A 21,697-nucleotide genomic window follows, 5' to 3' on the forward strand; every position below is an offset into this window, starting at 1 on the left:
TAGCAGACCACGTGGCTTTTTCAATTTCCTTGAGAAACATGGGCAAAAAGAGAAAGTTAGGCGATCTCTAGCACTTCTTTCGCTCGCTAAAGACATTCTAGATCTAGAAAATGGACTAAGAGTGCGGAGAATGTCGAAATAAAGCACACAGACGTCGCAGTTGAGTCCGCCAATCCAGTAACATCGATTCTTCGCCCCGTTTGCATCCAATTCGATCGGTCTAAGCAGGAAAGCGACATGTACGTGGACGAAGTGGATCGATTTCATCGCGAACGCGAAGAGGCGATGCTGTCGCGATCGAAACTCGACGTCGAAGGACGAGAAAACGAAGAAACAGACGAAGAGGAAGAGGAAGGCGTTTTGGACATCGATAGCGACGAAAAAACAGACGACGAGGTAAAAAAGAAACGCTGCAATCCAAAAAATGACGTCACTTTTTAGATGAATCAGTTCTATCATGAAGAAGAGTCAGAAGGTAGATAGTTAATTAATCCGTATTTTGAAAATTATCTTACACGTGATAAAGATGAAGAGGAAGTGGAAGATGATCTCAGAGCTTGGGGATCCAAAAAGAAGACATTCTACAATACGAATTACGTTGATGACGAGCTAGGTATCTAATGTATTGAATATTGATTTTATCTCAGATGATTACCTACTATAAAGGGAGTGGGTCTGAAGATGAGACTGCTGCATTGGAAGAGGAAAAAGAGGCTCTGGCTATACAGAAACGAATGGCTGAGGGATTGGATGATGAAGACTTTGATACAGAGGAATTCCAGGCAAATTAAATAAATGGATTTTGTAATACAATATAGAATATAATTAATTTGTAGCTTCCTCTTGCTGGGAAGGCGGTATTGTCAGAGGTATGGTAATCCTTGCTTTTAGATTTTATTTTTGAGAGTTTCTTTATGATGAGGATGTTGCTACTACAGTAGCTGAAGAAACTGTCATAAAAGATTTGTCGCAATTGTCAAGAGACGAAAAGTTGGAGGTACTTGAGAAAACTCCAATTTTGCTTAACATCTTTAATTTTTTTGTCAGATTTTGATGCGGGAATCGCCTGAACTATTTGAACTTCTGGAAGACTTCCACGCCAAAGTAACGAATAGAAAAAAATAGATACTGTTATATTTATTGAAATTTGAGATGGTGGAGTTGAAAGAGAGGGTCTACCCTCTCGTATTAAAACTAAGAGAACGAGAGCTGATAGATAGCGAGGCAAGACAACACACTCAAAAAATAAATTAATATCTTTATTAATTATTAGGGGAGAGATTTTATGGAAATGAAATTAAAGCTTCTTCTCAAGTAAGTCCTTAGTCTTTTCTTTTTTGTCTAGTTTATTATTTGGCTATAGTTATTGCGTGAATATTTTATTTTATCTCGTTCTGAGATCGAGACAGACGCCCAATTTGCAGCATCATCCGATCATCTCTCACTTGGTTCAACTTCGAACTGTAAGCAATGTATTTCCAAATTTTCTATTTTTTTATTGTGAGTAAAGCTGCTCGGAAAATCGAAACCAATCGATGAGAAAATCTCCGAGGAAATGGATCAAATATTCGCTGAAAAAAGAGAGATGATAACGAAGGTATAATTAGTAGTTTTAACGTCATAGGAAAAACGTTGTTTTTCATAGAAAAAGAAATGCTCAATTCCAGAAGAAGGTCCCATTAAGCAAACGGACACAAAAAAGGACTCAGCATTGGAGTACTACTACAAAGCTGCGGCTAAGAAAGCCGAACTGAAAGCAAATCGAAAAAGATCAATAGATAAAGCAACGTAAATAAATAAATAAATACACCACGTGATTATCACTATTGATTTTTCTTCCAAGGCAAAAGACGAGCAAAAAAGTGAAATTTCGCGACGATTCTGCCGCCAAAGAAGACGTCAATCGAAGAGGAATCAATTATCAAGTAAAAGAGCTTCCTATATATATACATATATTATATATCTTTGGCCTTTAGATATCGAAGAATAAAGGATTGACGCCTCATCGTAAGAAGGAGCAGCGAAATCCTCGCGTCAAACATCGACGCAAGTACAGCAAAGCGTTGATTCGTCGAAAAGGGCAAGTTCGTCCCGTGACGTCGGCTCAACTCTACTACGGCGGTGAACAGACGGGCATTCGATCGCACGTGACAAAGAGCGTCAAAATACATTAGAATCCACCGTTTATTTAATTAAAATCCCAGTAAATGAATTAACCGCTCGATTTTCGTCTCTTCCCCAAATATTTAGAAATCAAAAAATTACCGTTTTCGTTTATTAAAACCCTTACCAGTAGCACCAGGACCCCTAAAAAATAAAAATAAATATTATTTTATATTAGATAGGTAGGCGTCTCTAACTTTGGGTTTCTTGTATTAGTAGCGTTAGTATTCGAGCTGCTGCTGCTCTGTTTCGCTTTAGATATAGCGTTTGGCTTGTAGAGTCCCTTGGTAGTGGGTTGCGAAGCGCTGGGACCCATGATTCTCGCTCTACGTGACGTTGCATGGGGGAGAGGGGACTCTCTGTTTATTTTATATGGGTACCTTGCTTCCGCGTATTCTGCCTCCCTTTCTTCGAGACTTTTTGTGGGTCGTTTTTGTTCTTGGTCGGCTTGCAATGACGATTTCGCTTGATCGGGATTATCCGATCGTTTGAGCAGCCGAATCTAATGAGAATTAATTAATAAATATTGAATTAATTAACGAATTAATTAATGAATATTGAATTTTAAGCAAATCTAATTAGAATTAATTAAATTTAGGCAAATCTAATTAAAAATTTAATATGGAGTACTGTCATTTTAGGTTTTAATTTTGACCTGATGAACGTTGGGCGTCGATTGGAGCGTCTCGTCCCACACGAATTCCTGCTTTTCGTCGTTTCTACGCATCGCGAAAAATATTAGACGCGATCTGCGCGTTCGCGCGCGCTATCGACGAACGCGAGACATTTTGCCAGCTCGTTTTCGCGCTCTTCCATTCGTTTTTCCAGCTCCTGGACGAGGAAACGAATTGGAGACATTCGAGTGGTTAGATGCGTACGCACTCCCGTATCGGCTGCGTCTTCCCAGCTGTCTAGAACGTCCGAATCGTCCATAGCACCGTGTTGCAATACGGGACGTGAACCGGTGAACTGCTGCGAAGGGCCCGGACTAGGAAATCGTCCTTTCGACGCAATGCTCCACGTTTTGCGACGTCTCGTCACGTTCCTACTTCGCATGTGGAGTTTCTTCATCGCAATCATACGAATCAACGTTCGAGCGGTAAAGGATCTCCCTTCCGGGGAGACGATTCTCGATTATCGAAGCGTTTTCCCTTTCCAGATCCAATCCTACGAATCGGTGACGTATCGAAGCGTTCTCGCGTCGCCGTGGCTCGAAACGAGACTAAGTCGGTTCCCAAAACGAAAAAGAAACGAACGATTTTTAAATTTTCGCATATAAAGAGTCAGTACCGCGAAAAACTCTCGTTTTGGATCTCGACGAAACGCTCATTCATTCCCACCACGACGGGTAATATTCGATTATTAATTAATTAATTAATTAATTAATTAATTACATTTAATTAAAATTGTAATTTTTATTAATAGTTTTAATTTTGCTCGTCAGATGGCCAAACCGAGCTATCCTCCCGATTTTATTCTCAAGGTGAGATTGATTGAAGCAGGAAGAGTGAATTTCAAAAATTCATTTTTTTTCAGGTTGTTGAGTTGGAAAGACGGGTTGGGGAAATAGAACGCAGGCCGACGCGCTTTTTCGTTCACAAGAGACCGCACGTCGATTATTTTCTTGACGTTGTACGTTAAAAATTTGAATAATGTTTCTTTTTGAAGAACGTTCTTTAGGTGAGTCAGTGGTATGATCTTGCCGTTTTTACTGCAAGCGTGGAGGTGAGAAAGTCTCATACTAAATATAATAAATAATCAATAATGATTTTTTTAATTTAATTAATAAGGTCTATGGCGCAGCTGTTGCTGACAAACTGGACTCCAATCGAAATGTTCTCAATCGACGATTCTACAGACAGGTAAATATTGAATGAAATAGCTACTTTGATCAATGAGGTGGCATCTTGTCTGTAGCATTGCACGACGTCACTACTAACGGGCTTTGCTAAAGATCTGACCAAAGTGTCCAGTGATCTCTCATCCGTTGTTCTCATAGATAATTCACCAGGAGCCTATAGAGACTATCCAAGTAAGGAAGCACACCCTATAGAGACAGATAGATAGATACTATAGTACAATGAAGTTATAGGTTATTAATTAATTAATTAATTTCTCCTTTCCCCTAGACAATGCTATCCCCATTGAGTCGTGGATCAGTGATCCTTACGATACATGTCTCCTCAATATGCTACCCGTACTCGACGCCCTTCGCTTTTGCTACGACGTGCGATCCCTTCTCGGACGCAATTTGCACCAGCACAATCTTTGGCCAAAACCGAAATAAACATTTTTATTTAATTAGCTAAGTTCGCGGTGAAGTGAACGAGGTGCTGAGTGCGTAAGACGTTTTTCTTTGCGTGTACAGTAGCCGCATGCGTTGATCTAACGTTATGTTTGAAACTACTGTACAGGAGTCAGTGGAAAGGCTTTTCTTTCTTCGAGTTAGCGTGCGCAGGGTCGAACCGCGTTATGTCGTCTAGTGCAGCCGTAAAGGAGCGAGAACTTCTTTACAAGCTTATAATAAGGTAGGGTGGATTGGTTTTTGTGCGTGGAATGCTTTGCCAGTGCGAAAATCTGCAGTCAACTTCGCTACGATGGTTTCGAAACGGTCGCGACGAATCTCGCGAAATCGATTGCCGGCTCGCTGGCCGCCTGCTCGTCTTCATCCCGTCTTGCTCACTTAGTCGATCTAGGACTGAAAACGGACGAAGAACGTGAGCAAACGCCGAAGAATTCGTCGATTTATCCGGGCACTTCCGGCGGGGGTCCCTTTTAGAGCAACCGACGAGTTTGGGCTTTTTTCCCAAAGCAATGCCGACGAATCTCGATCTCGAATACGGCCGAGACGGCAAGGCGTCCAATTTCGGAATAAATCGCAATGTCACGGCATTTTCTTTCATCAGACGTTCCGTCCACGTGTCCGACCGCGTGCGACTACGACACAGTGTGCGTTATACCGCACAAGGGCCAATGCACTGCGGCCGCATTCAGCCCCGACGGCCAACTCGCCGCAACCGGATCCTACGACACATCCGTCAAGGTACACGAAAGATTCGCGTCACTTGATATATGACGTCACTTTTTAAAAAGATTGTCGACGTCGAGCGAATCGTGACGAAAAGTGATCAGAATGCGATTCACGAAATTTATCCGACAATTCGAACGCTATATGATCACACTGAGGTTTAATTAATTAATTGATTAAATTAATTAATTTAGAGTATATGGTTTAGGCTGTCACGTGTATTGAATTTCATCCGCTTGCTCCTATCCTAGCAACAGGCGGCGACGACTGCAAAGTGAAATTTTTTGAATTTTCTAAACCATCTACAAAGAGAGCTTTCAAATCAATCACGGTATACCAGAATTAAATAAATTAGTTTAATTAAACAACACGTGGTCTGTCTATTTATTAAAGGAAGTTGTACCAGTGCGTTGTATGGCTTTTCATCCGACAGGAGATTATCTCCTAGTGGGAACTGAGCACCCAACGAGTAGATGATATTTTATTTTTTTATTTATTTATTTATTTATATTTGGTTTGTGTTTAGTTCGTCTTTATGATTTTAATACTCTCACGTGCTATGTATCTGCCAATCCCAAGGATCAGCACTCGGGTCCCATAACTTCTGTTAGCGATATCGATATTGAATCAATAAGTTTTATAATGAGAAATACTTTAAGATTCGATACAGTTCCAATGGAAAGATGTACGTGTCGTCAAGCAAGGACGGCACAATCAAACTTTGGGATAGTGTGAGCAATCGTTGCGTGAATACGTATCCAAATGCTCATAGCAACATGGAAGTAGGCGTTTCCCTAAGAAAAAATTTTTATTTTTAATTTTTTTATAGGTTTCTTCGGTCACCTTCTCAAGAAATGGCAAAGCAAGAGGACTAATTATTTTTTCTTAATTAATATATGGGGAAAAACTTTTCTGTGTTATTAGTACTGTCTTTCAAGCGGAAAAGATTCCATAGTCAATCTGTGGGACATTTCCGGTGGTAAGTAACGTTGTCACGTGTGCATTCCACTTGATTCTTTTTTTTCAGGTCGAATTATCAACACGTACAAGGGAGCCGTGCAGAGTCACGTGAGATCGCAAGCCGTCTTCAATCACACGGAGGACTACGGTAATAAAAAAAGGATAAAGAAATCAATAAGAAAATAACCCTGTTGTTTCTCAGTTCTCATGCCTGACGAAAAGACCGTTACTGTCTACTGCTGGAACGCTAGAACAGCAGAAAGCACTCGACCTCTATCGACCGGTAAGCCAATAAATAAAAAATATTAATTAATTCAATATATGTATCCATTCCAGCTCATAGCACGGCTATAGGATATTTAGCTCACGCGCCTAACGTTCCCGCTTTTATAACTTGCAGCGAGGATTATCGAGCACGATTTTGGTATAGCGTACGATCCAACCACTAAATAACCCCCCCGGGGGAACTCCCGGGGGGTTGGGCGCATGACAATTAGATTTCCCGTATAATTTATGCTGAATAATTGTGTGGGCCCTCCCTCGCGGCGATACAGATATAGCTTCTCTTTTGCGCGTGCGATCACTAACAGACAGAGTCCCCCATGATAAAGGAAAGTATCGTGTTCGTTTTTTTCGTTCCTCTGCTTCGCGGCGCCATTCGTTCGCCGCCGTCCGACGTTTTTTCGCCCGGCGAGCGCTATCCGAACTCGACCGAGGAAGCGGCGTGCGGCACGATCAAGGACATCGTTCGTCGCAACTCGGCGCGCTTCGTCAATCTCATCGAATTCAATAACGGCACGAATATCGACTTCGCGACGAATGAAGCTCGATATATGACGTCACGCATGCGAAGGAAAATGAACGCGCTCGCGCTCGAGGTCGAACGGCGCTGGCCGGAGACGCAACTGCGCGTTATGCGAACGTGGACGAGTCAAATCGATCCGTCGAAGCCGAGATCGCTTCATTACGAAGGTAAAAAAGCGAAAGCGAAGCAATGCACGCGTGAAACGAGTTAGTTTCTAAAATAAATTATAATCCGCTCTTCTCCGCTCTTCTATTTGGTTTGGAAATTGCTTCTTGGGTGGGTTTGGGGGGGTTTGGGTGGGTTTCGATGGGCGGAGGTGGGCGTTGGCTCGAATTTAATCCCGGCGTATTTTCTTTCATCAGGACGCGCGACGAATTTCGTCACGGCCGACGGCAACTCGTCGCGTCTGGGAATTCTCGCCGGCATGGCGGCGTCGGTCGGCTTCGATTGGATCTACTATCGCCCCGCGACGGTAAACGGGCCCGGCTACATTCACGCGAGTGTGATACCGGAAGGTCAGTCGCACCCCCGCCCCCTTTGACAGACGCACCTACGTCATTGATCTCCTTTATGCATGACCTCACTGGCACGTGATCTATTTATTATTTTATTTTTTTGCGTAGTCTGTCAAGCGGCTCTTGACTTGGCCTTTATTCTCGACGGATCCGGGAGTGTGGGCAGAAATGATTTTCTTAAAGAAATCGATTTCGTCAAGAACGTTATTGATTTTTTCAACATTGGCTTCAACGCGACCCGCGTCGCCGCCTTTCAATATTCAAGCAGTGTCTATCCAGCAATCGAGTTGAAGAATTATTTTGACAAGACGGCATTGAAATCAGCTGTGGATCAAATTAATTACCGAGGCGGATCAACTCGAACGCATCTCGCACTAACGCGCGCATACACAACAACGTTTACTGTAGCCCAAGGGGCTCGAGATTCAAAAGTGGGCGTGCCCAAGGTTGCTGTATTTCTCACTGACGGAAAATCAAACGGAGGTTCGATTGTAACCCCGGCACAGAGGGTCAAGGATGAGGGTATCAATGTATTTTCAATTGGGGTCACGTCAAATGTAAATGTTGACGAATTGAATGAAATTGCTTCGGATCCAGACGACGACCACGTGTTCCTTCTGGACTCGTTTAATGACACAGCTGGATTCGTTGATCAAATAAGCGCCGTGTCATGCGACGGTAAACGAAAAAATATATAATGATTATATAAATAATAGTTTTCTTGTTTAGAACCGGCTGTCGTCGATCCAGGAGACAACACAACGGCCGAAGTCGGCGAGGACGATTTCAAATACTTTAAAACTGAATGTGAAGCATTTGGCGACGAGATCACCATTGAACAGCGTGATCTCGAAGGCCGAGTCCACGTGTATGCATCCGTTTCGGCGAAGAATCCGAGTCCGCTCGATCCGCCGTCGATCGTCGTGCGCAACGAGAGTGATTTGCCTATTCGGACTCTCACCATTCGTCTGCCCAGCGGATCGATCACGAAACTCATCTACGTCAGCGTTCAGGGACAGAATGCGACGAATCGATTCGTTCTTAATATATGGGATACGTTGTTTAATCGTTCTAACTATGATGCGTACGTCGTGGAGAATTCGCGTCCGGGAACGTTTATTTTCAACGTCACGGCCGACTATAGAAGCGGATTCAAGTAAGATAATAAAAAGGAATAATAAATTCTATGTATTCTCTTTCCTTTTTAGTTTTCGCTATATGATCATTGAAGGGAATTACGGCAACGCTTTTCAAATTGATCACATGACCGGTCGCATAACGACGAGCAAAGCGCTCGATCGCGAATCAATCGAAACGTATCGTCTCTCGATTCTCGCCCAAGACGATCGTCTCTTGTGTCATCGCGGCAAAACTCAAGTCACCGTCACCGTCAAAGATCTCAACGACAATCTACCCATATTTATTGAGAATGAGTTTCGTCTCAGTGTCGCGGAAAATGAACCGATTGGCACCCAAGTCGGCGTCGTATCGGCAAATGATCGCGACAAGGGAATCAACGCGACAATTCAATATGAAATTGTTAATTCGTCGAGCGTTCCCTTTACAATTGATCCGAATACGGGAGTTGTCTACACAAACGCCGTATTCGATCGCGAAACACTCGACGTCTATGATTTCAAAGTCGTCGCGCGCGACGGCGGCAATTTGGCGAGTCGCCTCGCCGCCGTCGTCACGGTAACGATAACAGACGTCAACGACAACGCGCCGATTTTCAACGAAACGAACTATGACGTCAACAACTTTGATCCCGTACAAGAACATTACGTCATCACCGTCCACGCGACCGATCGCGACATCGGTCTCAACGGCGACGTGCGCTACGAAATTGCCATGACGACGAAGGTGGGAGACTTTGAATGGCGCGTGCGCATCGTCGCGCGCGATCTCGGCACGCCGTCGCTCTTTTCGACCGTCGAGAGTCGCGTGACGACTCCGTACGCGTGTCACGCCGTTAATTTCGTCGTTGACGCCGTGACGGGCGTCGTGAGGGCCGGAAGCGTGTGCCGTCTCGTCGCCGTCGTTCGTCCGACGATTTTGATCGAGGGACGGGGTCCCGTGAATTTTTCGTGCGAAGCGTCGAATGGAAATGCGAATATATCGGCGTACGGGTGGACGAAGGACGGCGCGACGCTCGTGCCGCCGATTTCAAAGGAGACGTTCGCTATTGCGACGTCGAATCGGAACGACGACGGGGGATACGCGTGCTACGTTCTGACGGACTTTGGTCGCATGGATTCGCTTCCGGAACCGCTCACAGTTCACTGTAAGTAAAGAGGATTAAATCAATTAATTAATGATTTAATTTTTTATATGTAGATCCTCCCGGAATTATTCTTCATCCTCGAAACGTGAGCGTTCAGGAAGGCAATCCCGTGACGCTCGTCTGTGCCGCCGACGGAAAGCCCGTCCCAACGATATCCTGGCTCAAAGACGGATTTTCTTTGCCGCCTCAATCCCAAGCGAATCTGACCCTCCCGGAAGCATTTCAAATCGACGCCGGCGAATATCGATGCTTCGCCGAGAATATCATCGGCTCGGCGACGTCCGATTCCGCTTACCTGTTCGTCTACGCCGACGACAGTCTCATTGATATCATAATCGAAGTCGATAATCCGTCGTCGACGGGATCGTGCAACGCTTTTGATTTCAACGATTTTCAATCGGCTGTTCAGGATACTCTCGAAACGCCAATGTTTGTTGTGGATGTCGACTTGTCTGGCGTTCCCGGAAGCAGTACTCCTCTATGTCCGTTGACGTCGTGCGAGCCGAATCCTTGCAAGAATTTCGGCGTTTGTCAATTGGACGTCCTGTCGTCGTTCGCGTGTCAATGTGCGCCTGGTTGGCAGGGAGTCACGTGTGAAGAGGATATTGATGAATGCACGCAAGGTAAATTATTAGAAAACGCGTTGCTAAGCAATACTAGAGTAGACCCTTTATGATTTTACATAGAAACGCGTTGCTAAGCGATAGGACTTTTTTATGATTTTACATAGAAACGCGTTGCTAAGTGATACTAGATCCTTTTAATGTAGAAACGCATTCCTAAGCGTTTTTCGTTTTAGATCCTTGCCTTAATGGGGGTACCTGTCGCAATGAGCGTGGCAGTTTTCAGTGTTCCTGTGCTACTGGCTACGAGGGACGGCGCTGCGAGCTCCTCGTCGACGCGTGCACGCCCGATCCGTGCTTGGACGACGAAGCGTGCGTTTCGTTTTTCAACGGATCGTCGCAGCACGTCTGCGTGCCGTCGTCCGCCGTCGTCACTGTCGACAAGATCGACGACGCAAACGGCGGCGACGATCAAATCTCAGAGGACGACATCAGTTTTCTTATTACCTTTGGATCAGGTATTAATTAATTTATTTTTTTGGAGGGGAGGAGAGGAAATCATCTTTTTTTTTCTCTCTCCAAGGCAACCGTAAGCGTCGAGATTCCGATCCTTCGTGTCAAGTGCGATTTCTAAACGAAACGACGAATGAGATAAAATTCACGATTATTTGCCCTGACGGCGGCGGCGACGTTCTCCTTCCCGCCGTCGGCGAACAGAGCGACTATTGTCAGCGTCTCGTCCAACAACCGCTTTTCAAATCCTGTCTAACCGGTTCTGGTCAGCTGTCGGATTCCCAACTGAAGCCAACAAAGTAAGAGAACCAGGACTACATAATTTTGACGTCATTGTACTTTTCAGCGTGACGATTCGCTTCTTCTTGCATCCGGAGCGCACTTTCGTCGCTCATTCGGCCGCCTATGGTCTATCTTTGATTGAGGAGAAATCCCTACGGGAGGTTCTCGCTGAACAGTATGGATACAAAGTCGTCAACGTCCAATCAGGTAATAAGCGAGTCAATCATAACAATAGAAGTCGTTTCTAGTGTGATTTGCGTGCAGTGTCTACTGAGGGAATTACTGAAGAATCAAGTACGCTTTTTCTCTTTTCTCTTGCAGAGTTTTTCACTCGATTTTTCTTTATAGAGGGTCTTAGCTCTGGGGCAGCCGCGGGAGTAGCAATTGCTGTTGTGGCAATTGTCGTCGTTCTTGTCATTATAGTGGTGTGGCGAGTTCGAAGGTATAGTAGGCACAAAATTGAAATGACACCTTGTTGCAATCTTTTTTTTTCTAGTACACGAGGTGGAGAAGATTTCAATACTACTACGACTACTAGTGCCAGCTATTCAAACACCCCAAAGACTCCCGTGAAAGTTCCGTTTACTCCACCAGATGTCGTCATAGTCAACAATTACGCCCAAGACCGTAAAATCGAAGAGCCAGAACCTTTGTATCAGAACAATGAAATGAGAAAGACATCCCAGGTAAATAGAAATTTTATCAATTAATCAATTAATTAATTGATTAATTGATTTTAGGTTCCTTTCCTTGGGGAGGAAAATGGTCAAGTGTTGATGAATCCAACGTATGGCACTGAAATCCAAAAGCCAACTCCTCCCACATTGCCACCCCAAGAAGGTGACACCAATACCATTCCTCAGAATATCTATCTCACCGAAGAGCCGCTCTACGCCAACGCTGACGATTCTCCTGACGTCGAGGCAAGCCGAAAATAAACCCTAATAATAATTTTTAATTAATCAATTATTTGCAGTCGTGGTTTCATGGCTGTATCGATCGCGTCGAAGCCGAACGACGACTCGCCGCGTTCGGCGTCGAAGGGGCCTTCCTCATTCGAAACTCGTCCAAGGGAGACGGTTACTCGTTCAGCATCTACACGCCCAATAGCGCCAAGCCCATACGCCATCTTCTCATTCAAGGTAGAGAAGGGAACTTTACTATAGTTCTGAGCGACGGAACGAGAGCCAATTTCGCATCGCTTGGCGACATTGTTGCTCATTATAAGGAACATGAGGTGAAGTTTCCTCAGGGGAGAATTATCCTTACTCAGCCGTGCACAAAGTCTTGCTAAAGCGGGCTTTACACGAAGATTTTGTGTAGACGGTAACTTGACAATTTTCGTTTTAAAAGTAAGGTTTTTTTGTTTTTTGTCGTGTAGTGAGCATTGATCTATTGCTTATCCCGGGCGTGACCATCCATTGCACATGCGCATCTGGACTACGACGTCATCGTTCCGTCACTCCGCGTGCAGCGTCTTTCTGCGGTTTCTGGTGCCTGTTTCTCGTTTGCGAGACATCTCGTAGCTGTCGTTGAAGGTAAGCGTCCTTGCGGAGATCATCTACGATCTTCGGGGCCCCTTTTCGCGAGATTGCGTCACGCGTGGCATAAAAGATTTCCCAGCGCGTATTGCGAATCCCTCTGTTCCTTCGTTCCTTTAGCGCGATCGCGCCGTAAGGAGAGCTCTCGGTATACATGCTGAGGCCTCTTTTCGGCGAGGGCCCCCTTTGGGATCATCGATCGCGCGATATATCTTGTCGCGTTGTCGTGTTTTTAGCTTCTCTGAGAGAAAGGCGGCTCATCAAAAGAAGACACTTTTGCATGTAGAAGAAAAAAACTTTTTTGCATGTTTTTTACTGCATGAGTAGTTGCATGGCAAGTGCGTGCGTTTTGCTCTTGATCTTCAGGGTATGGAGACAAGAGCACTCGGTAGTTTAGCCTTTGCGCGCGTTTTGCACAAAAGCGTGCCTTCTTTTTTTAGAAGGTACGTTTTTCTAGCGCGCTAAGCACGCGACGTAAAATGACGTATTCTGCGTCATTATACGTCGCGTGCCATTTCCGCGTAGAAAAGTAGGCGAAACTATGTTCAAATTTTTATTGGAAATATCCCGTATATACAAATAAAAAATTAAACGTCCTCTCGTCTCCCTTTCTTCCTCCTCCTCCTCCTCTTCTGGTGGTCCCTGGGCCGTCGCTCCTGCGCTGCCGCTTGACCCCCCTAGGAGGCCAAGCGGTGGGACTGAGACTGCAGTCCCCACAGTGAACTTTAACCCAAGTCCACAGGGGGTAGGCACATTAACCTCCAGCCACCAAGGAGGGAGACTTTGCCCAAGTCCCCAGGGTGAACTTTAACCCAAGTCCACAGGGGGACAGCTGATTAACCTCCGGCTGCCAGGGAGGGAGACTTTAACCCAAGTCCCCAGGGTGATGTCTTCGTCTACGTCTTCTTCTTTCTGCATCTAAAATCGTCGGATTGATCGATTCGTTGGGGAGAGGAGAGAACTGAAACGGAAATGAATTAGCGCATTGAATTCCAATCAAATTCATTGTCTTATTTACCTTGAAAGGCTGAAGGAACACTGTGGAGGAGGAGGGACTTGATTCAAGTGTTCATATCCACCATCTACAAAAATGCCAATTTCAGCCAAAATTTGAGGTGTGAGGTCAATTTGGCACTGCGAGATCAAATAGGCAACCAACCCCTATTGTTTTATAAAGAAATATTGGAAATCGGAGAGGTCACCGAAATGACCAAAAAGCGTGTGCTATATAGTTCACGGTTGCCTAAAAACCTCAACTCACGGATTTCCAAATAAATGCGCTAGATCTACTCTACTTTAGTAGTAGAATAACCCTACAAGGTCAAACTGTTCGTACGGGTCAAATTTCCCACGAAAAAAGACCCCTTCCGGTACGTATTAATATTAGCCACGCCTCTCAAAAATACAAAAAACTGGCATTATAGACAATTTTGAAACCGTGGAGTTAACTAGGTACTAACGCCCTATCGTTCGACGTAAAAAACTTGGCGTTCTGGAAGATTCCGTTTTTGACCAAAAAGCGTGTGCTATAGTTCATGGTTGCCTAAAAACCTCAACTCACGGATTTCTAAATAAACGCGCTAGATCTACTCTACTTTAGTAGTAGAACAACCCTACGAGGTCAAACTGCTCGTACGGGTCAAATTTCAAACTAAAATGACCCACTTCCGTTACACGTGAGTACTAACCCCGCCCCATCGAAATTCTCGTTAAAAATTGTCATGGTAGGCAAATTTGATTCTAATAAATTAACTAGAGATCAAAGCACTATCGCTTGAGGCAGAAAATTCGGAGTTCTTAGATATAAGGTTCTTGACTAAAACCATGAGCTATAGTTCACGGTTTGTGAAAAACGGCACTAGCGCAAATCTCTTATCTGACCGTCTCAAACAATAGATTGGAATTATTTTAGACGTTCGAAATCGGCGGACCTGTCCTAGCTAACGAATCTAAGGCGAAAATGACGATCGAAATTTGGGGGCAGGGTGTGGAGCCGTTTGAATCCTTTTCGGCCACGGGAATCGTGCAAGAACTATCCATACGACAAGGAAATGCTTCTAAACGCGCTTTCGGGCGTCTAATAACGACGTTGCGAAGGATACGCGAACCTTCCTTTATTTCTCGGCATTGCAACGACGGGAAACACTCGTCGATGCATTTAAAAAGAAAACAGAGTCGTACCTGAGCTGTTTTCGTCCACTTTCCAGTCCTTTTTTCGTCATTTTCGAGAGACGTTCTTTAGCGACCACGTGCGTTCCAATAGCGCGCTAAGTTGACGTCACCGCTTATATGTACCTGCACAAATGATATGTATAGATATATTCTCCTCATCTCACACGCAAATCAAGCTCTTACTTTAAAACTAAAAGGACTCGGCAAAGCAAATATTTCTTTAGAAAAAAAGACAATCCAAAAAAAACTTAGATTCAACTTAGACGACAGTTGCCTCATATTCACCGGCACCGTCTGTGAAAAAATCCCCAATACCCATGGCATCGCGTTCTCGACGACCAAACGCGCGACCCAGAGATCCCTAAACCCGCAAAAAAGAGAAGATCTCGGTCGTCGCCGTGGAAACACATCCGGGATCTAGATCCCTTACTTTGAAGCCTCCTTTCTTCTTCTTTGGAATGAAGAGGTCGTCGTCAATTCTTCCCAACGATCTTCCCACGGATCCCGTCGATTTCTTTTTGGCGTTTTTCGCCAACGCCGTTTGATCCGCCAGCACTTTCGCCAAAGATTCCCTAAAAAATCCAAAATATTCACAACGGAATTTTTTCTAAATTTCAAATTTCACCTCGCAGGACGAATTAGATTGTCCAGCTCCTCGGCAAGATGTCTCCTCACCATCAACTTCGACGGCGGAATCCCAACAGCCGTTGCCATGGCTTCAGCACCAAAGGACGGCTCAAAAACAATCGCAGCGCCGTGCACGCCACTATTTCGCAAATTAGGCGCATACTCCTACAAAGAAACGACCAAAGGAATATATAGATCCATTAGAAGCAGGCCGTATACAAACATTGAGGTCTGGACTCGTTATTATCATTAGAAACACGCCCTGTTCTTCTAACAGCTGATAGGATAAGAGAGCCTCTATCGGTATTAGAGAAACCCGAGATGTTGGTTGTGTTTAACGAGTAAACATAACAAGTCAACAGATCTATGACCAGTGCAGCCTTATAAAACGATTCTAATTCTGTTAGAAAGCCCGCCAGGGGAGTGCAACGCAATCAAAGGAATCCGTTTGAGCGTGAGAGAGACGACGTCGTTTCTTTCCTTGGGATTCTCACAAAGGATACATAGGGGAAAGAGTCTAGATACTATATAGGTTCTATGGGAAAGATTTTGCTCTTTCTCTAGGCTACAAAGGGGCTCCTGTTACAGGATACATAGGGGAAAGAGTCTAGATACTCATACTAGATACTATATAGACAGTAGGCCTTTATACTGGCTCCTCCTCACTTCTTAGAAACTGTACGTATATCCTCTTCTCAAAAGACTGGACACTCTATATCTACTTCTACTCTACGCTACACAGGGGTTCCTACTCTATTCTCTTACCTTTAGATCTATTGATTCGACCCATTGGACCAGTCGCTGATTGGTCCACACTATTGGATCCGTGTCCGCTTCCTCGCACATGGCTCGTCGCTCCAGCAACGCCTGCTTATCGAACTGGAGCAACTTCAGGAGACGAATTCCAAACATGATGCTCGCCTAGGCAACAAGAAAAATTCATCTAAATCATTTATTTATTTATTTATTTATTTATTTACTTGATGATATTTTCGACTGATTCCCAAATGCTTCTCCAATTCCTTTTTATCCAACGTGCTCAACACGCGACCGTCGACGAGGTTATCATAGAAAGCGTTGGCATGGGAACTCAGGCCAAGATCGTGAATCCAAACGTTGGATATCCAATCGTGATCGAGTTCTCCAGCCTTAGGATATTTTCTGATAAAAAGAATTTCAAATTTGTCAATAGACGGGGTTTTTTTCTCCTTACACGTGATTCGGATGAAGGCATTCGGCGATGGCTAACTTTAGTTTTTTTCTATGCATGATATTAGTCATTCCGAGACCTGATTGCATTTCCTGGTCCGTGAGACCCATGAGCAATTTGCCACTCTTTACATTTTCCTATATAGAATGAACTCCCTCAAGAAATTCATACAAAAATTTTGATCTCTTACCCGACACATGTCCGCATATTGGGGCATATGCATCGTCGCCTCGAGCCACGCTACGACCGTCGCCGCCTTCCACCGATTCATGGGCGTGCCGCGCGCTTCTTCCAAAACCCGATATCTCTCCTGAAGTTGTTCCTGCGTCAACGAAGCGACGGCCGCCGTCGTCGGCACGGGAATCGGCGACGCCGCTCGTCGAACGTACGCGCCGCCGCTAGCGGATACGTCGAAGCCTTCGGGGAGAGAGGAAAACGTATTAGACGGCGGAGACCGCTAATAGGGCTCATTTTTCACCGTCCAATGATTCCATGCTGCGTTTCGTTTTTACGCGACCGAAGACGCGTGAAATCGAGCCGCCGAATGATTTTTTTTTCTTTTTCGGTTTGTCGGCTGCGGCTGCGGCGGCGACGGCGGCGACGGCAGACGCGACGCCGCCGTCGCCCGGAAGTGGACTGGGCGTGTCGCGTTCGGATGAGCTCACTTGACGATAGGTCGCCTGTGTGGCGAAAACGGTCGATCTCATCGTCGCTTCGTCGACCGTCGATCGCGATATGGACGACGACGTCGGTTCGGACGTGTAGGGCGGCAGGGTTTCCTCGTCGTCGTCTTCGGGAGGCGCTAACGCGAGGGGACCCGATCCCGACCCGGCACTCTGACTGGGATTCGGCGATCCTGTCAACGGCGTTTCGAGATTGCGCAGACGAACGAGCTCGGCTTCGAGATCGCGTATGCGCGCATCGCGCGCGTCGAGTTGATGACGCAGGGCGACCGAACGTTCGGCGCTGTCGCGCGCGCGCTTCAGCATGTCCCATTTCTCGCGTTCGAGTGCTTCCGTTTCGACGCGCGCCTGTCGCACGCGTCCTTCCATTTCTTTCACTCGCGTTTCGTACTCGGCGACGAGATCCTTGAGCTCGGCGTCGCGATGTCCGAGCGTCGTATAGAGTCGCTTCATCTGGCCCATAAGATCGCTTTTCTCCGCTTTCAAACGCTTTCGATCGGCCTTGACGAGCGCGAGACTTTCGCGCTGTCGCGTCACTTCGTTTTCCATTTGAGCGAGCACGACTTTCCATTGTTCCTCGCTTTTATCTTCGTACGCCATCGCTTTTAACTTGCTTCGAGCCAGATCCAATTCGCGAGTGAGCGTTGCATTGTCCTCGCGTAATTTCCCCACGAGTCGACGCAGACGCGACGTCTCGTCGCCGCCGACGCCGACGCCGACGCCAACGTTCGATTCCAGACCGTTCGTCAGCTTCTGGCGTACGAGCGTTATGTCTTTGAGGGCCGAGTCGTCCGGCGACGGAATCTCCTCCGCGTCCGGGCTCGATTTCGTCTCGCGAACGATCGTCGATAGACGTTCGAGCGCGTTGAGCGCTTCGGCGATGTCCTCCATTCCCTCCGGACGTTCGCGAATGAGATTTGGCCTCGCCTAATCTCGGTAATCTGCCGGAGAACGAGTCTACTTGACGCTGTGGTCGGTGTCTCAAAACAGCCAATCAACGAGCGAGCACGTGATTGCGACGCAGGTGTCCCGGAAGCCGCTGTGTACCCAAGTGTCTCCGCATTACCACGCCTATCTATTTGCGAAAAATGCGCGCGTCTTTTGATAGCATCTTGACTCGCGGCGGCACGGAAGTCATTTAGGAGTTCGATTGAGCGGCAGGGTCTCCATCTGCTTCCACTGATCCACTGACGGGTTCATAATCAGCTCGGAATTCTGCACAGAAAGGATTCATTGTCGGCACAGATATACTCTCTCTCTACTTGAAAACGACGCCTTCAGAGATCCTCCTCGACTACTGAATGCATGATAGGCAAATACAAGGGTGACGTACTAGGGAAACCAGTCATGTGTCTCTGGAATGGGATCAATGTTCAAGGGCACCTTGACGATGTGATTAATAACGGCCATTCTGTAAGGAAACCAGTTAAGGAATAAATAGATGTATGCCAACAGGTAGAACTAGTTGTTAGGATACGCAGCTGAAAATTGCCATGTCCGTCTCACATCTGTTTGCAATATCAGAGCGAAGTACATGCAATATCAATTCTACTGGGTTTACCGCCTGCTTGAAGATCAGAAGCATCGTAAAAGTACACTGCAAAGAAGACAATTTCGTGTATAATGTTGATCAGCACGGTGAAGAAAAACTAGAGAGAGAGAATCGATTTCGTTTCTGCTTTTTTGTACACGTACAAATAGTGCTGGTGCTGATTTCTCTCCTTCGACGATTGCCCATATGCCGGCACCTATTACGATGCCGTTTGACCACTCGTAGCTAAATGGCATCCAAGTTCCGCGGAAAAAGATGTTTCCACTTAAAACAATCTCGTTTTTCCGTTGTGAGAAGTGCTTGTGCGACGCGTGACTTACAAAATGAACAAGAAGAAATGAATGAGTAGAAAGACCTAAAAGGGAGCCCCAACTCAAACGCTGCTTCTGCAAAGGCGCGGTTTACCTCCAAATGAATAAAAGGCAGCGTAAGACGAATCGTAGCGGACGGCATTACGCGAAATTCGTATGAAAATCTTTCGCGGCGTCAGCGGAACTTGACGTCAGACTCTGACGTCAAACAGACACCGTAACATATGAAACTTCAAACGAGTACCTTACTCTCAGTCTCTGTTACTATCTTTACTTTCTTGTGAGCGTGCGTGAAGTCTAGTCTACGAAGGGCGTGTCTGTTTTTGCGATGTCTGGGCGTGGGCCTCGTCGCCGTGGGAAAGAGTGGAATCACGGCCTTTGCAGCTGTTGCAACGATCCAAGCATTTGCTGTTCGTCGTTTGGGGCTCCCTGCTGCACGTTCGGACGAAATGCAAGTCGCATTGGAGAGCACGGACTACTCTGTTGCATCGGGTCAGCAATTCCTATACTAAACGTCTGGTTTTGTGCGTCGATTCGCGGCAAAGTTCGAAAGACGGCGAACGTTGAAGGCGATTGCCTAACAGACGTCTGTACGTGCCTCGTCTGTCCTTTCTGCGCTCTTGCACAAGAATCGCAAGAGCTCAAAGACTTGCAAGACACTCGTTCTTCTCCTATTGTTCGTCAACCTCGAATGGTTGTACTGTAAAATTTTTTGCATGAATTTTATAACCACGCCTATTTTCATTGCTGCTCATCAACGCGTGCGCTAGTAGATCCTATGTCTCATGAGACGAAAGCTAAGAAAACGGACTCAAAGCAGCGAAAACCGCCGCAATACGATACGTCTGGCCTAACACCAGACGAAAAACTCGCGCTGGAAATCGACTGGTGCATAGAGCAACTAGAGAGGGGAATGCAAAATCGGAAAGGCTCTCAAAAGCAACGTAAATAGAAAGGGGGTCTAGAAAGGCGTGCTCTCTCACTGCTATCCTCTCTAACTAAAAAATTATTAAGACGTACCTTTTTTTTTCCAGTGCAAGAAGCGGCACGAGTAATCAAGATTTTGCAGTCGTCAAAAGCACCTCTAGTGAGTTCATACACGAAGAGAGAAATAAAGAAGGACGCGTGCGTCTTACCAAGGTAAAGAAACGGCAAGTGATGCACTCCACTTTTGGTGACTATCGAGCAAAGATGGCAAAAGACCAAGACTTTCTAAGTAAATAAGAAAAACTTATTTAATTAAAAACGCGAGGAGGGTAAGGTAACGTAGTGTATTCTTTTTCCCTAGAGAGACATCTACAGAAAGCGGAGATTTCTCCAGTTAAAGACTGCAAAGCAATATATTATCATAGAGCCAAGGTATATGAGATAAATCTGTATACAAGAACAAAAAATTTGACGACTAATACTTTCAAGCCCAAGACCTACGAGTCCGAAGCCCCTCCAGAATTCACGTTCAGTTTTGACGTGTGAGTCAGTGATATAGAATAAAATACGAGACACTAGAACTAGACAGGCACCAGCGCGCTATTCTCCTCGTCTTCAAAACCACTGCTAATTATCTTTTGATAACCAGCACTGTTTGAAATCACGTGATCAAAATTACAATCATTTAACGCTATGCGTTCGGAGTCCGAATGCATTGCGTTAAATGATTGTAATTCGGACTCGACCTCGTCGGTCTGATCCAATTTGCCGTACCAAGTCTTCTTTCGCCCGACACTACCACTATTGATAACTGGAAGACTTTTTCGCTGTAAAGTTCCAGGACTGGGAGCTTCATCCTCTTCAAATGACCCTAGCGCGCTATAACTCGATCGCCTTGGCGACTGACTCATTGATTTCATTCGCTTCTTTTTCCCGCCAGCGCCGAATGCAACATTTTCCAAGGCAAAGCTCGCATCCGGGCTCTTTTCCCCCGGAAACGACGACGATGACGCCACGAACCGGACCTCCTCCTCTCCCTCCCCCGCCTCTTCCGCCTCCCTCTCCCCCATCGATTCTTTTCCCTCTTCTTTCTCTCGCTTACTCTCTTCGCCGATCGGATCGAGAAGATCGCTTTGGAAAAAGAAATTTGTCGGCGGTTCGGGAAGAAGAGGGGTCCTTTCGATTCCTTCCGTCGGCTCGCGAGGATCCGTGACGTCGACGACTCGTTTTCCTTCGAATGGCGTGCGCGCGATGTCGTCGTTCGGCGAGCGCGGGTCCAACGGGTCGGGAGGTGCCTTTCGGAGAGGCGTTCGCGCGATGGCGTTCGTAGGAGAGCGTGGATCGTCGTTATCGTACACGACGTCGTCGTCGCTCGCGTGGATGACGAGATGCTTTCGGGGCATTTCCGGCGTTGCTTCGACGTCCGGGTCGCTGTCGACTCCTTCCCAGCCTTTGCTCTCCGCTTTTCCCATTGCGATTTTCGAAGCGCGACTTGTCCGTGCGAATTCGAACGATTGAATGATGGGATTGGTCGGGCGCTTCCACGTGACAAGGTAGTGTC

At 46.0% G+C, this 21,697-nt stretch overlaps 6 protein-coding genes and 1 long non-coding RNA gene across 13 annotated transcripts; 4 read left to right on the forward strand and 3 right to left on the reverse strand.

Moving 5' to 3' along the window:
- The first annotated feature begins 4 nt into the window (after window positions 1-4).
- On the forward strand, window positions 5-2,335 carry LOC136196635 (something about silencing protein 10-like). 3 transcript variants are annotated; one of them, XM_065986233.1, is made up of 16 exons: window positions 5-55; window positions 102-177; window positions 229-396; window positions 451-475; window positions 533-613; window positions 667-782; window positions 837-869; window positions 917-997; window positions 1,048-1,104; window positions 1,153-1,224; window positions 1,274-1,314; window positions 1,364-1,463; window positions 1,511-1,597; window positions 1,646-1,788; window positions 1,844-1,925; window positions 1,977-2,335. In XM_065986233.1, exons 1-16 carry the CDS (start codon window positions 39-41, stop codon window positions 2,172-2,174), a joined length of 1,377 nt encoding a protein of 458 aa, XP_065842305.1. In that variant the 5' UTR covers window positions 5-38; the 3' UTR covers window positions 2,175-2,335. The 3 variants fall into 3 exon arrangements, with proteins under 3 accessions (XP_065842305.1, XP_065842302.1, XP_065842304.1); XM_065986230.1 differs by having other exon boundaries at window positions 6-55; window positions 442-475; window positions 527-613; window positions 923-997; XM_065986232.1 differs by having other exon boundaries at window positions 6-55; window positions 442-475.
- LOC136196657 (SUZ RNA-binding domain-containing-like) lies at window positions 2,167-3,114 on the reverse strand. 2 transcript variants are annotated; one of them, XM_065986257.1, is made up of 6 exons: window positions 3,046-3,114; window positions 2,942-2,994; window positions 2,819-2,882; window positions 2,544-2,665; window positions 2,361-2,489; window positions 2,167-2,307 (listed from the first exon to the last, which is right to left on the reverse strand). In XM_065986257.1, the coding sequence occupies exons 1-6, from the start codon at window positions 3,094-3,096 to the stop codon at window positions 2,262-2,264; spliced, it is 465 nt and encodes a 154-aa protein (XP_065842329.1). In that variant the 5' UTR covers window positions 3,097-3,114; the 3' UTR covers window positions 2,167-2,261. The 2 variants fall into 2 exon arrangements, with proteins under 2 accessions (XP_065842329.1, XP_065842328.1); XM_065986256.1 differs by having other exon boundaries at window positions 2,361-2,665.
- LOC136196650 (CTD nuclear envelope phosphatase 1-like) lies at window positions 3,062-4,612 on the forward strand. The gene is made up of 9 exons (XM_065986248.1): window positions 3,062-3,262; window positions 3,323-3,389; window positions 3,445-3,511; window positions 3,589-3,646; window positions 3,700-3,795; window positions 3,844-3,888; window positions 3,954-4,025; window positions 4,081-4,195; window positions 4,293-4,612. Exons 1-9 carry the CDS (start codon window positions 3,176-3,178, stop codon window positions 4,448-4,450), a joined length of 765 nt encoding a protein of 254 aa, XP_065842320.1. The 5' UTR covers window positions 3,062-3,175; the 3' UTR covers window positions 4,451-4,612.
- An 11-nt stretch (window positions 4,613-4,623) lies between these two features.
- Window positions 4,624-6,665, forward strand: LOC136196638 (cleavage stimulation factor subunit 1-like). Its single transcript, XM_065986236.1, has 14 exons — window positions 4,624-4,691; window positions 4,747-4,880; window positions 4,943-5,014; window positions 5,070-5,206; window positions 5,257-5,349; window positions 5,400-5,522; window positions 5,585-5,660; window positions 5,718-5,797; window positions 5,851-5,973; window positions 6,021-6,053; window positions 6,116-6,170; window positions 6,219-6,299; window positions 6,354-6,434; window positions 6,488-6,665. The coding sequence occupies exons 1-14, from the start codon at window positions 4,636-4,638 to the stop codon at window positions 6,598-6,600; spliced, it is 1,257 nt and encodes a 418-aa protein (XP_065842308.1). The 5' UTR covers window positions 4,624-4,635; the 3' UTR covers window positions 6,601-6,665.
- LOC136196625 (uncharacterized) lies at window positions 6,663-12,515 on the forward strand. The gene is made up of 14 exons (XM_065986218.1): window positions 6,663-7,123; window positions 7,319-7,471; window positions 7,580-8,149; window positions 8,201-8,627; window positions 8,680-9,755; window positions 9,809-10,378; window positions 10,555-10,836; window positions 10,902-11,130; window positions 11,178-11,320; window positions 11,378-11,407; window positions 11,462-11,555; window positions 11,610-11,799; window positions 11,854-12,036; window positions 12,090-12,515. The coding sequence occupies exons 1-14, from the start codon at window positions 6,754-6,756 to the stop codon at window positions 12,405-12,407; spliced, it is 4,635 nt and encodes a 1,544-aa protein (XP_065842290.1). The 5' UTR covers window positions 6,663-6,753; the 3' UTR covers window positions 12,408-12,515.
- A 679-nt stretch (window positions 12,516-13,194) lies between these two features.
- Window positions 13,195-14,937, reverse strand: LOC136196660 (uncharacterized). Its single transcript, XR_010672294.1, has 3 exons — window positions 14,836-14,937; window positions 13,673-13,736; window positions 13,195-13,615 (listed from the first exon to the last, which is right to left on the reverse strand). It is a non-coding gene; the product is annotated as an uncharacterized lncRNA (long non-coding RNA).
- Window positions 14,938-14,958: 21 nt separating this feature from the next.
- Window positions 14,959-21,670, reverse strand: LOC136196662 (kazrin-like). Of its 4 annotated transcripts, none has more exons than XM_065986258.1 (17): window positions 20,346-21,670; window positions 19,459-20,293; window positions 19,304-19,407; window positions 19,219-19,253; window positions 19,042-19,162; window positions 18,908-18,995; window positions 18,824-18,854; window positions 18,730-18,757; window positions 18,609-18,678; window positions 17,142-18,561; window positions 16,854-17,080; window positions 16,667-16,800; window positions 16,434-16,614; window positions 16,219-16,374; window positions 15,452-15,618; window positions 15,257-15,398; window positions 14,959-15,187 (listed from the first exon to the last, which is right to left on the reverse strand). In XM_065986258.1, exons 10-17 carry the CDS (start codon window positions 18,235-18,237, stop codon window positions 15,086-15,088), a joined length of 2,205 nt encoding a protein of 734 aa, XP_065842330.1. In that variant the 5' UTR covers window positions 18,238-18,561; window positions 18,609-18,678; window positions 18,730-18,757; window positions 18,824-18,854; window positions 18,908-18,995; window positions 19,042-19,162; window positions 19,219-19,253; window positions 19,304-19,407; window positions 19,459-20,293; window positions 20,346-21,670; the 3' UTR covers window positions 14,959-15,085. The 4 variants fall into 4 exon arrangements, with proteins under 4 accessions (XP_065842330.1, XP_065842331.1, XP_065842333.1 ...); XM_065986259.1 differs by having other exon boundaries at window positions 18,824-18,995; window positions 19,459-20,006; window positions 20,230-20,293; window positions 20,346-21,669; XM_065986261.1 differs by having other exon boundaries at window positions 18,730-18,854.
- Between the last annotated feature and the right edge of the window lie 27 nt (window positions 21,671-21,697).

This window comes from Oscarella lobularis, chromosome 16 (genome assembly GCF_947507565.1).
Source record: "Oscarella lobularis chromosome 16, ooOscLobu1.1, whole genome shotgun sequence".
Classification (NCBI taxonomy): Eukaryota; Metazoa; Porifera; class Homoscleromorpha; order Homosclerophorida; family Oscarellidae; genus Oscarella; species Oscarella lobularis.

Bases quoted from the DNA above. Each gene is read 5' to 3' on its own strand.
- LOC136196662 (XM_065986258.1), bottom strand. From the start codon at position 18,237: ATGGAGGACATCGCCGAAGCGCTCAACGCGCTCGAACGTCTATCGACG. The intron at 17,081-17,141 runs GTGAAAAATGAG...CTCTCCCCGAAG, and splicing joins CAGCATGGAATCATTGGACG to GCTTCGACGTATCCGCTAGC. The intron at 16,375-16,433 runs GTAAATAAATAA...CTTGTTGCCTAG, and splicing joins TCAGTCGAAAATATCATCAA to GCGAGCATCATGTTTGGAAT.
- LOC136196657 (XM_065986256.1), bottom strand. From the start codon at position 3,096: ATGGACGATTCGGACGTTCTAGACAGCTGGGAAGACGCAGCCGATACG. The intron at 2,883-2,941 runs GTTCGTCGATAG...CGCGATGCGTAG, and splicing joins GAGCTGGCAAAATGTCTCGC to AAACGACGAAAAGCAGGAAT. The intron at 2,308-2,360 runs GTTAGAGACGCC...TTTATTTTTTAG, and splicing joins ACTAATACAAGAAACCCAAA to GGGTCCTGGTGCTACTGGTA.
- LOC136196638 (XM_065986236.1), top strand. From the start codon at position 4,636: ATGTCGTCTAGTGCAGCCGTAAAGGAGCGAGAACTTCTTTACAAGCTT. The intron at 4,692-4,746 runs GTAGGGTGGATT...GAAAATCTGCAG, and splicing joins CTTTACAAGCTTATAATAAG to TCAACTTCGCTACGATGGTT. The intron at 6,054-6,115 runs GCAAGAGGACTA...CTGTGTTATTAG, and splicing joins CCTTCTCAAGAAATGGCAAA to TACTGTCTTTCAAGCGGAAA.
- LOC136196650 (XM_065986248.1), top strand. From the start codon at position 3,176: ATGCTCCACGTTTTGCGACGTCTCGTCACGTTCCTACTTCGCATGTGG. The intron at 3,263-3,322 runs GTAAAGGATCTC...TTCCCTTTCCAG, and splicing joins TACGAATCAACGTTCGAGCG to ATCCAATCCTACGAATCGGT. The intron at 4,196-4,292 runs GTAAGGAAGCAC...CCTTTCCCCTAG, and splicing joins AGCCTATAGAGACTATCCAA to ACAATGCTATCCCCATTGAG.
- LOC136196635 (XM_065986230.1), top strand. The intron at 1,225-1,273 runs GCAAGACAACAC...ATTAATTATTAG, and splicing joins GAGAGCTGATAGATAGCGAG to GGGAGAGATTTTATGGAAAT. The intron at 1,315-1,363 runs GTAAGTCCTTAG...ATTTGGCTATAG, and splicing joins AAATTAAAGCTTCTTCTCAA to TTATTGCGTGAATATTTTAT.
- LOC136196625 (XM_065986218.1), top strand. From the start codon at position 6,754: ATGATAAAGGAAAGTATCGTGTTCGTTTTTTTCGTTCCTCTGCTTCGC. The intron at 7,472-7,579 runs GTCAGTCGCACC...TTTTTTGCGTAG, and splicing joins CGCGAGTGTGATACCGGAAG to TCTGTCAAGCGGCTCTTGAC. The intron at 8,150-8,200 runs GTAAACGAAAAA...TTTCTTGTTTAG, and splicing joins AAGCGCCGTGTCATGCGACG to AACCGGCTGTCGTCGATCCA.